This window comes from Morone saxatilis, unplaced genomic scaffold (genome assembly GCF_004916995.1).
Source record: "Morone saxatilis isolate NCDOM2014 unplaced genomic scaffold, NCSU_SB_2.0 Contig8, whole genome shotgun sequence".
NCBI lineage: Eukaryota > Metazoa > Chordata > Actinopteri > Moronidae > Morone > Morone saxatilis.
In genome coordinates, this window is record NW_023340257.1 from 726,376 (window position 1) to 738,926 (window position 12,551).

Below are 12,551 nucleotides of genomic sequence, written 5' to 3' on the forward strand. Positions count from 1 at the left end.
TGGATAATTGGACTCCCGGTAGAAACCTCCTAAACCATGAACACACCACTGACACCACTTGTGAGGCTAAAATAGATAGCATATATCACAGAGCGGTGCATTATATAAACACACATTGATAATATTACCAAAACAGAAACAAAATAATCTAAGAGTTAGATAATCTGATCTTCAATCATTTTATTTGTATGACAGTTACAAATTGTTCCTGTAACTCCTGCACTCATCAGGCATTTCCTCACTCGTAAGATTCTTTTAATGAAATACAGGAAACCAATAGATGTTTCCTCTCTCTGGCCATCCCATGTGATTTTGTGAGCGAGCGATTTAAATGATAATTAATAATAGTTAATAGACAGCTAGAGATAAGTTGACAATGTACCTAATGCAGTTGGCAGAATTACTAATGTGTCCTGTTACTCCATCATAGATTTGAAGCCGAGCCTCCTCCAGGTCACCAGCAGGTCAGAAGCTACCGGAACTGGAACCCTCCTTTGCTTGGAAATCTCCCAGACGATTTTCTGCGGATCCTGCCACAGCAGTTAGACAGTATAAAGGTAAAACAGGTTCAGCATAAAGATGGTAAATGAGGGATTTGGTTTCTAATTTTCTTCTTCTTCTACTAATTAAAGGGACCGTTCACCCCAAAATCAAAAAATACATATTTTCCCTCTTACCTGTAGTGCTATAACATAAGATGTGGAGCTGGTAGTAGAAGTAGTAATTGTAGTGTACCAGTAGAGTAGTAGTACAAGCAGCCATTGTGACCTCTTCAGGTGAACCATAATCAAACTACATGGATTAACGCTAGAACCAAGAACCTCTCCTGCCTTTCCTCAGCAGAGCTCTCAGAGCAGTCTATCCCAACCTTCATCATCCTCCTCCTCCTCGGTGTCTTCAATAAGCCAGTGGACAGCCCAGTCTGGCTCTCGCCCTGGAGCTGCAGGGACCACTGGAGATCCAGGTTTGACAACCGGAGCTACGGAGCAAGACAAGAAACTGAAGCAGTATCTGGAAGACGAGCGCATCGCCCTGTTCCTGCAGAACGAGGAGTTCATGAGAGAGCTGCAGCGCAACCGCGAGTTCCTCATCGCCTTAGAGAGAGGTACGACTATGTACATTTGACTCATTACACACAGAAGAATCCTGCTCCTAATGTCAACATGAGGTCAGTGTCAGTCGCTGTACTGTTATTGGTGGTATAGTACTGTAAATGGCATATTAGTCACGGGAAATAATGCAGAGAAAGTAAAAACATTAAAATTTGAGTTTGACAGTTTGACCTCTAGTACTATGGACAGAACTGTTTATCAGTCACTCAATTTCTATCTTCAGTCTGACATTGCCTCCCCTCAATGTCCATGGGGGAGGGGGATTATGATTTTAGCGTAGTAAAAACGAGTGGTTGATATTTAGAAGACATGCTGTCTGTGTAAAATAAAGTCTCGATAGGAGCATCTATCTTATATGTAGCGGCCACCATTGTAGTTATTACTAGGGATTCCTAATAAACCGATAGGGTTCTTTCAGGGCAGGTATAGATACCAATTAATACTATTCAAGGAAAATATATAGATATAGAAAATAGAATAAAGCAGTGGAGTGTAAGTACATTTACTCAAGTACTCTACAATCTTGAGGTACATGTACTTCACTTTTGTTTCTATTTCCCCATCTGTGGCACAGCAGCCTTCAGTGTTGATGTTGATGTTATTTAGCAACACCTCAAAGTTCTGACAACAGACAGAGAGATTAATTGCAATTAATTTAATGCAATCATGTAAAGTATAATTGTAATTATGCCAATAATCACAAAAATGCTGAATATCAGATCCGATAATTTGGCTAGGCCAATAATCAGCCTGTACCTAGTGATTACTACTCCTTGGTTCCATGGCACAGCTTGGCAGAGCTTCACACAACGGCATTAGTCGCGATGATTGGCTAATTATTAGTATCCCTGCACTGTTCATTGGGTTAAACACTTTTTCAACCGAGAAACCGCTGTTAAGAATGTCATGATGCCAGGACAGGACACATTTTATATTATCAAAATGATAGCTAATTAGCCTATCTACGGATTATGTAGAATAGCTAGCTAAGATGCAAATATATATTATAATATATATATATATATATATATATATATATAGTATATATAATAATTATACATTATATATCTATATATAATATATACTATACATATATAAACACACCACACACACACACACAGTATGTCACTAGTAAGTAATGATGTAAACAATGCTATATTTAAAATACAACATTTTAAATGTTTGGGAGGAAGGAAATATTATGGATTTGTTAGAGTTCAAGGATACACACACTGTTTTTTGGTGAGTTCTTGAAAACTCCACAGGGTAGCTTTTGTTTTTTGTGCTGTTATTACCACAATTTGCCTTGATGCTCAAGTCCAATGCTTGTCTCTTTGGAATTACTTTTGTCTAAGTAATGAAACTTAAACATATGATTGCAAACCATACAGCAGTACCAGCAACCCAAAGCTACCAAGACTAGAGAGTGTTGGAGCTGTTTGTTTCTTTATCATACATCATCACTGGGCTCCACAATATGGTAAAAATTCACATTGTGATTAGTTTTACAGATATTGCCATATAATTGTTTGTACCAAACAAACTTTGTAGTCCCACATTTGACCTTTTATTAAACAATTGCACCTTCTGCAATTTGGATATTGCACCATCTTGCAATTTCTATAATATTTCAATTATTGTACAGCCCTAATCGTACTTTTGTTTGATTTTCTTTACTTGAACAAAATGAATTCCATGTGTCTCCATTTGTCATAGTTTTACATCCCTCAGCTTATGATCAAGGCAATTGCTTCTATTGTTTTAGTAGGTATATTAAGAGGTCCACACTAAAGTTCTTTTAGGTGTTTTAATAAAGGATGGATGTCTCTGAGTTCTTTAATTGCATTATTCACTCCATTCAATCAGTAATCATTCAAAATATGACTATGATTAAAGACTCCATTCTGAGACAAAAGTAATAACCACCTTTGTGTGAAGTCTTTGACTAGTGGAACAACATATTGAACAAACGATTGTCCAGTAACTGATTTGACATACAGCAAGGCAAATCATTTTGGATACAGTAAAATATTTGTGTCAGAAATCCAGGCTCTGCTGAGAAAAGATTGGCGAAAAGAAAAATGGTTGCCTTGGCTGTTCTGGTGCAACAATGCAAAGCTTTGAACCGTTTTCTCCTCTCATCAGACATTGGTTGAGATGAATGGACGTGGAGGTTTAGAAGTTTGAGCATTGCACCATTATACCAGAACTCATCACATCTTGGTTCCTCACATCAGTGGTCATAACATCTGCTCTCTGTTTTTAGATCGCTTGAAGTATGAATCAAAGAAATCAAAGTCCAATCATTCATCTAGCATGGAGAATTCCACAGGTAGATATCACTCATCAAGCTTCCTCTGCCAAGCTATCTGCAACTGTGTCTTTTCACACTGAATTCTACTGAATACTGGTCTGTGTTTGTCTATACATTCACTGTGATATCTGTTGGTTGTGGCAAACATTTGTGCTACGGACATCATAATATACATAGACAGACACACACACACACACTCTTGATGTGTTTGATGCGGGTAAATAAAGTTGCTGTGTCTGTGCAGGAGAGCAGTACTCTGCAGCTTCACTGGAGGCCGTCTCAGATGATGCCCTATTCAGAGACAAACTCAAACACATGGGCAAATGTAAGTCGCCAGACTGAGAATACTGCTGCTAATTTACAAATAACTGCGCTATTTTTTAAAAAGCATTGTCCACTGTAGTCAATAACCCAAGATGTTTTCTCACCTTCAGCAACGAGAAAGAAACTGTTTGAAATTGCCAGAACATTCTCAGAGAAAACGAAGAGGAGGAAGTCAAAAAGGAGGACGCTCCTGAAGCATCATTCGTATCCTTTGCTTAACCTTTGTCACATTATCTACCTAACATTCCCTTTTTTGTTGTAAGTAGCCAAATATTATTTACTTACCATGATCAAATGTCATTTAAAAGGTGGGAATGCTTTAATTCACCATTTAGCTTCATTAACACTGACTGATTCAGTAGTACCATTCAACTGTACACATTCCTGTAACATGCGTATTGTGTTCTTTAATAATTTGCTCTGAATATGCTTTTACACCCTCAAAGTCTTCCATTATCTGCAGTCCTATATACTCCATCACCACCATTATTGTTGAGATTCCTGCTGCTCGCATATATCATCAGCCATGGATCAGCCTCAGTAACTGATGTCTTTGTCCACTTCCATGAGGAGTTTAGGTGTTCTTAACTAAGCTCCTTTCCAGACTGGGCGCAGCCAACTCCACAGCGAATCTTCTCGATGATGTAGAGGGAAACCCCTGTGGTAAGATGTGCATGTCACCCACACAATGTGAAATATTTTTGGTTTTATCACGATGTCACATAGAAGTGGCTCTTGTACCTAGGGCCTGTTCTTGTTGCTGCCATGATCGTGCTCTGTGCTGTTTCTGAGTCAGCTTTTTCAGCCTTGGTAAGGGTCTTTCGATATCGCCACTTCGTTCAATTTGGGCGGGGTCGGTAACCCCCCCCACCTTGTAGGGCTTGTCCCTCAGTTGTCTTTGTCATCTTCCTCCGCACTCTTATGGGTTTCTGTTCTGCGACATTCGCCTGGCAGTTCATTCCTTTGTGGCATTTTTCTGATGTACTCTTGGATTTTTGGGATCTGTTCATCCTGGATAGTTAATGGACGAAATTCAAAAGATTAATAACAAATGTAAAATAAAAAACTAAAAAAAAACTTTTGATTTAGTGTCACTTAATCTGTTTTTGTAGCACTTACTATAACCCTGGTGTTGAATTTCCATTTTACAGTTGTCACTTTATTTTCTTGTTGGCATATATGGGTGCAGCTAAGTTTCAAAAATCTGCAATGTTTTCATTGTTTAATTGATGAGGATTGATGTTAATTTATTTTGATTAAAGTTAAATATATTTAAGTTTTTTTGTTTTTCTTTTTTAATTTTCATTAATAAATTATAATATAATAATAATAAATAATAATTTTCGTTAATGAGAATTTTCCATTTGAAACTTTAACAAATAAAAATACATTGGAGGGGCTAAAAGAAGGCCTTTAGCACATTTTTTATGGTTGCTTTTTTAATCTTGGGCATCAAATACTGAACTGCATATGTATGCAGGACTTGCTAGCATGTACAAATCACAGCAGTACAATATTGTGCTGTACTAGTTATTTGAACTCAAGAAGCAAGAAGCTGCAAGCCTTTAATTTAGAGTTATGTAAAGTTTTGATGGGACAGTTACGGTCCTAGAGATGTGGTGACAACAGCTGCGCAGGAGGGGTTGGCCAATTTGGATTTTTGGTCATGGGGCAAAATTTCCTGACGGGCGCCCCTGCTCGTACTTCACTGTAAGGTCCATTTCTCAGTGGATGTGCATCTGGTGGCTTCAAGTTTCTACATCACACTGCACAAGTTGCATAATGGATAGAAAACTCGCACATACATTCTGCACCAGTGAAACTTAAACATCACACTGTAGGGGAAGAGGGGAAAACACTGATTTTTGACTGGGAGGGGCTCTTATGGGTCAGAATACAATTAAAATAATGCAGTAACAGCAGAATTCCTGGATTCATATCTTGATCAGCCATGCTTTAGTTTGGCGTTGAAAGTCAATTTTACTCTAAATGGGACACGTTAATGACTATAATGAAATTTATGCTGTATGGAAAGGAAGAAACTAGAGATGGGGACTTCATAAAACTCATTAAGTTAACTATTTGCTGAGCTTAATAATTTCAAATAAGTTGTATAATTTCATTTTTTTATTTGGTGTTTACATAGAAATGCGGGTTTAAGACACTTCCAAGTTGGGCTTACTTCCGTACCCTTGAAGTTTTCACATTATACTGTATGTCAATGAAAATAAACACATGATTCAAAGTTTGGACCTCATTACGACTGCTCAGAGTGAGAGAAAGAGAGCAGCGTGGTTTGCAGCGAGGTACATGATGAATGGAGGAGTTAAGCGTTAGCAATACAAAGCGTCAATTTCAGAGAACAACTTTTTTTAGTAAAAACCATTTTGTGTGATTTTATCCTAGGTTCAGGAAAAAACACATAACTTGTTAGACTGCAGCACATTTATACATCCATTGACGGGAGCACGAAGAGCGACACAAAGACAGGATGAACCTGCTTGCTAACATTTTTATGAGGTCTGACCTCAGAACTGGCGTTCGCCAACCGGTTAAATCCAGAAACATCCTGAAATACAGCATAATGAGGGAAAATATCAGGTCAGGGGGGGTGCAGCCCACTGACATCACACCCTACTGGTGGAGTCATGTATACTACATTGTATTTTTAAGCGAAAATCCTGCTTCACTTAGTTTAGACTTTTAAACCTCTTGCCACACCTATGATTCACCAGACGAGGTGTGGGGGATTGTGGCAGTTACTGATGTTGTGAACCACTGCTGTGTTTCTCCATTACAATGAATGGAGAAAAGCCATGTTTTTGTTTTCTTTGTTTTTTTAATGCAAGCCTTCTACTAGGAATGTACTGTTATTGTTATGATACTGGACATTTTCCATGGTTACCCTGCTAGTTGCTGAATCATTTCACAGATCTAAATAGCATGACTTTTGATTTGGAGGAATGCACTTTTTTTTTTTGTGTCCGTTTTCGAGGAAGATGGTCAGCCTAGAGAGGCAAACACTTCAGGAGAGATCATCGAACAACGCAATGAGCCAGTATTCATGGTAAGATTAAATGAGTCCTATTATAGTACCCTGTTGGCGTGTGTGTGATTGCAAGTTTACTTGAACGCGCTCACGCTGTCTTTGGCGAGCTGGGAATAAGAACAGGCTGTGAAGCGGGTAGGAGATTTACTTTTGTTGTGTTTTTTCTCTTTTGTTGTTGTCTTGCCTTGTTCGGCCTAGACTGTAAACAGTTAGATTCCTTTGTGTGTTTCTGTAGATTTTATCGTATGTAATTGTTATATTGGTCATTAAATTTTTGCAACCACAGACATTAATATATTATATTTCATTTTCTGACAATAGATCCTCCTAAATGTTACACACTGGACCTTTTTTTAGTTCTGTACCTTTTTAGGTCAAACACATTCAGAGTGGATTTTCTGTTTCGTGCGATGTTTAGGATCAATGGAAAGGCTCTGCTACACTAAAAATGCGATTTGTGTTTTTGGAGCATGTAAAGTAACAGACAGAGGTGTAGGTGTTTGTGTCGGGGGATTTAAGTAGTTTGTGGGTAAACCGTAAACTAAAATAAGGTGGGGAATTAAGTAAGAATAAGGAAGTAGAATTAAAATGGTGAATAAAAAATAATGTACTGGAAACAATTTAATGTTAATTAGCCTGTCATAATGTGGGAAACTGCAACTGGTCTTCAATATGTGTTCAGTGGCAGGAAAAAACAGCCTATTTTGTGTGCTTAGGACTGTTTTACTTTTTATTGTTTTTTTAATACTACACTTTTAAAAAACAAAATGGAAAAAAAAAACAGATTTTCCAGCAACCTTCAAATTTAATGATTTACAGTTACAGATTTTATTATTATTTTACATTGTAAATTCCCAGGTTGTTTTTGTTATTGTATTAATATTTCCATGTATTTAAAAAAATACAGGAAAAATGAAATGAACAAGAAAAACCCTGTAAACTTACTTAGTGGTATCGGAGTTTAAAATTCAGGTACGGTGACAACCTTACAACCAATGTCCTTTCACTGCTGCCCTGACAGTGTTGGTAATCATGTCCTCCTACAGGTTGATCCCATCAGAAGAGTTCTGATTAGATCAGCGCTCCACAGCTTTAGTGTGTCTTCCTCTACTTCTCTGCTTTTTTCCTCTCAACAAAGCTAAAAATAAACCTTCTTTTCCAGAGTTTCAAACACTTGATCACTGTGCTGTCTGTAGCCCTGTCAGCCAGCTCTTTCACTTTCAAAAGCCACAAAGTATGGCTTTTACAATATCTTCATTCATCATTTTCTTTTGGGATGAAAACCGCAATTATCCACACTCTCTTCTGCATTTCAGATCCTCCCATGTTGCACCATATCAGGGTTACCATGGCGACGACAGCATGACCCATGGGTGGTGGCCTTGGAGCTCTTCCTGTCCCCACCTGCTCACCCTCACCCTAATCCAAACCAGCCAATGTAAGGCTCAGCAATGAGTTGAGACTCCCCCACCCCCTCCCTTCCTTCCCAGGGAGAGGAACTGGACTCTTCCCAGCACTGGGCTAACTGTTTGTAAATGCATACTCTGTATTATAACACTTTGTTGATATATAATTTTAAATGTAAAGGAAAATGCATTAGTCCTTACCAGTATGTGTTAACTGCTTCCTTTAATCCCCGGAGAGGAACACTAGCGCAGTATATGAACCTTTGTTACTTTTCCAGTCCTGTACAGTAGCAGACTGTGTGTCTGATCGGGGTCCCTCAGGCTGGGCTTTTCAAATCCAAAGTGTGCACATGCCCCTTTATATACACTAAACCATGTAGAGCTTTTTTACCATGTTTTCTTAATCAGATTGTAATATTTAGCTGTTTTTGAACGTCAGGGGTTATGTAACTGAAATTCTTACGTGTCGAGTATTGTGGCCATTAAAGCAAACGTCAACGCTCCTCCGCGGCCATAATGATCAGTCGATCACAGTTTAGTAGTTTGGTTTGTATGACGAGATGAAAACGTGTCATTCAGTCAGTTGTAGCACCACTAACAGCAGAGTTGCACAGGTAAAAAAATACATTAAGGACATAAAACTCAAGTCAACTTTATATAGCACCTTTCATACAAAGTGCTTCACAGCGCAAGATTAAGATTAAAACAGACATGGTTAAAACAATTATAGACAAAAATATATACAAAGACAAAAATACACAAACACAGCAATAAAACAATAGAATATTACAACAAATAACCACAAGACTTAAAAAACTGCAACAGAAAAAACAATAAAATATTAAATAAATGAAAGTCCAGTAAATAAACATAAGGGATAAAAAGTATGGAAAAACCAATGATAACTAAGGTGACGAGGTACTTTAAACATACAATATGTAATTTCTGCCGCTAGGGAGGGAAACCATAACAAAAGACGAAGTTTGATGACATCGTGAAGTAGTGTGGAATCATGGGAGTTGTTGTCATTGCAGTCAGCTTCTCCCGGTTAGGATTGCTTCAGTGTTCATCGTTCAGGAAGTTTCTATACGTATCACGATTCAATATATTACAATTCTGAAAATCTAACTTTAGGAACACTATCATAGTATAACGAAGACACCACCATATCCATAAAATGGAAAAGTCTGCATTTGTATTTATATAACATTTAACATCATAGCCCTCAGTTTACATTTACAACACTGCTATCCAGCTGTTGGGGGTTCAAACACAAAATTCTTTTTTTTTTTTTTTAAGAATTAATACAATATCACAAAACAAAATATTGCAATATATTTTTCTATATTTTCTTACAGCCGTAGTCATTACTGTAATTTTTTTAGAATAGCATTGTTCTCACCTCGCCTTTGAACCAAACTAGGAGTGTGAATCCACTGCTTTAGACATGCTTGAAGTAAGCGTGCCCATAGAGCTTCATTCACTGCTTCACTAGAAACTTTGCTAACATTCTGCCAGGTTTCCAAAATTCCCACATTAAAGCTGCAGTAGGTAACTTTTAGAAAATTACCTTTCGCCATATTTGCTTTGCTTACTTTTACTATATCCTATAAAGACACTTAGGGTCGGAGGCTTGAAGACTGTTGATTGTTGAGTCTTTGTGTCTTTATATCTCTCGGATCTGATTGGTTGTTTTTGTTCAGACCTGGTGGATGGACCTAGGAGGAGCCAGAGGAACCTGATATTTTTTCAGATTATCTGTCAGGATATAGTGAAGGTTTCAGCAAATGTGACAAAATAAATATTTTTATAAAAAATTACCTACTGCAGCTTTAAACCTAATCTATATTTTTGCAAGACATTCTGGGAATAAGAAATATCGCAGAGACTACATTGTCATATCTCAGACTGTTCCTGTAGTCTTTGAGTAAATTATGTCTTTGTTGATCTCATCTCCCTGAGTGAAGGGGAACACATTTCTAAATGCCAGTGTTAATACAGTAAACAATAGCATCATGTTCAGATGTAGGAGAATACATTTTGTGATCTAAACGTCTGTTTTAGAGGATAAAGCATCTGAAACATGATTGGATGATTATACTGTTAGAGGATACCATTGGAAGTGAAGTCTGTCGTTAAAAAACAAGAAATGCCTGTGAGGTTTTCATCCATCCCTTTCTACTGCTCTTTCCATTTGTATGTGTAGATGTGAAACTAGCATGGAGTAAAGATGTAGTCAAAGTCTGATGTAGCCTGTGTGAACAGAAGGTGTTGGAGGAGGTACACAAAAAAAATGCGTGATGTGGATATAAGAACTGCCTTTTTAAGGTAGAGATTTTCAACAAATTAAATGGATTAACTTTCAATCTGTGAAATCAACTGTCTTTCTCCCTTTGTGAATTGAAAAAATGTTTTTTTTTAATCCCTTTAGAAAATATTCAGTTAATCTTTCTGTATGTTATTCTCAATTATTAATCTGCTGAAAGACCAGCATGATTTGACATCACAAATAGTTAGGAAGTAGTCCTGGTTCCAGTATACAACTTGTACCAGTGTGATGTAGAAATTGAAGGCACAGATGCACATCCACTGAGAATGGATCTTTACAGTGAAGTAGGAGACATCTTGTGTCCAGCAGCAAACTTTAGAAATGAACAATATTTGCATATTCAGAGATTCTGGAAGCTTTAATGAGGTAGGAGGAGATTAATTTTTAAGGAGTTGAATGTGGAAATTACAAATTTTTGCAAAAAAAAGAACAACCAAGCAAAAAAAACCCATATCAGACACATTATTGTTCCAGGTAAACTATTTGTATGTTGTCTTATTACATGTCTGGAGGGGATCTTTAAAGTCCAGTTTGCATCAACTTGTTTAAACATTTTACTTTAAAGGAAAATGTGCAAGTTGACTATCATGTTAAAGCTGCAGTAGGTTACTTTTTGTCATATCTGCTAAAACGTTTGTCTTTTTGTTGGTGGCTTGAATCTTTGGGACTCAAAGCGTCTGTATTTGCTGACCTGGGAATGAGACTCAACAATCAGCTATATTTCTTGGCTCTGATTGGTTGTTTTTGTCCAGGCTCGGTGGTTTCTTGCAAATGCCATTAGTAGGAGCAGCCAGAGAAACCAATTTTTTTTTTTTTTTTTTTTTGTTTTTTTTTTTTTTTCCCCCAACAAGAAATTTTTTTATCTTTTTTTTGTTCCCCCCCCCCCCCCCCTCCAATGTACTGAAACCTTGTCCCCCAGAAAAATATAAATTAAAAAGTTTTTTCAAAAGCAAAAAATAATGAACCCAAAATTTTATGAAAACCGACAAAACTTTTTTTTTTTTTTTTTTTTTTTTTTTTTTAAAAATGAAAAAAATAAAACCTTACTTTTGCCAACTTTATAAAAAAAGGAAAAAAGTTTTTTAGTTCCCCTAAAAAAATAATATTGATTTTTTTTTTTTTCAACCTTTTTTTTTTAAAACCAAAATTGAAAACATTTCCAAAAAAAAAAAACATTTCCAAAAAAAAATGGATTTGGGGTTACAGTATAAATAAAAAAAAATTTTAGCCCCCCATTGGTGGAAAAAAAAAATTTGAAAACTGGGGAAAAATTGATTGGGTTAAAAAAAGGTTTGGCCCAAAGACAAAAAAGGTAAGTATGGGGGGGGGGGTTTTTTTCCCAAACAAAGAAACCCTGAGGGGGACAAGAAAAAAGCCCCAGTCCCAACATGGAAAAAAAAAAAAGTCAAACAGGGAAAGCAAAAAAAAAATGGGAAAAAAAAAAAAAACGGAAAAAAAATTGGGCCCCCTTTTTTTTTTTGGCCCCTTTTTTTTTTTTTTTTGTTTTTTTTTTTTTTTTTTTTTTTTTAGTCCTGGTGACCCCCCTTTTTTCACCCCAAAAAACCTCCCTAAAATCCCAACTTTTTTGGGAAATTTTTCCCCCCCACCAGAATTCCCCCCAAAAACAAAATTAATCAACCACGTTTTTTTTTTTAAAAAAACTCTTTCCAAATATTTTCCTTTTTGGTTTCCCCCAATAAATAACTTCCTGGAAAACCCCCCAAAAATTTTCCCCCAAAAGGGGGTTTCCCCCCTTTTTTTGGAAAAATACTTTTTTTTTGGGGGGGGGTGTTTTTTTTTTTGTTAAAATTGTTGGAAAAAAAAAACTTTTGGTTTTTTTTTCTCCAAATTGAAAAAAGGGCCCTGGGCTTTTCCCCCCCTAAGAAAGGTTAAAGGAAACAACGTTGGTTTGGTCCCCTGGGGGTTCCCCCCCTGGTTTTTTTTTTTTTTTTTTTGGCCCCCCTTTGTTGATCTGGGTAAAAAAGTGGGGGTTTTTTTTTTTTTTTTTTTTTCATGT

The 12,551-nt window shown here is 36.8% G+C and overlaps 1 protein-coding gene across 1 annotated transcript; it reads left to right on the top strand.

The window, feature by feature from the left end:
- Nucleotides 1–425: 425 nt before the first annotated feature.
- On the top strand, nucleotides 426–8,241 carry LOC118341927 (CUE domain-containing protein 1-like; the record flags this gene model as incomplete). Its single annotated transcript, XM_035680345.1, has 8 exons — nucleotides 426–557; nucleotides 841–1,105; nucleotides 3,379–3,444; nucleotides 3,671–3,751; nucleotides 3,861–3,954; nucleotides 4,355–4,412; nucleotides 6,743–6,817; nucleotides 8,116–8,241. Coding segments are annotated over 8 exons (897 nt in total), but the record flags the coding sequence as incomplete, so codon positions are not given.
- Nucleotides 8,242–12,551: the final 4,310 nt, after the last annotated feature.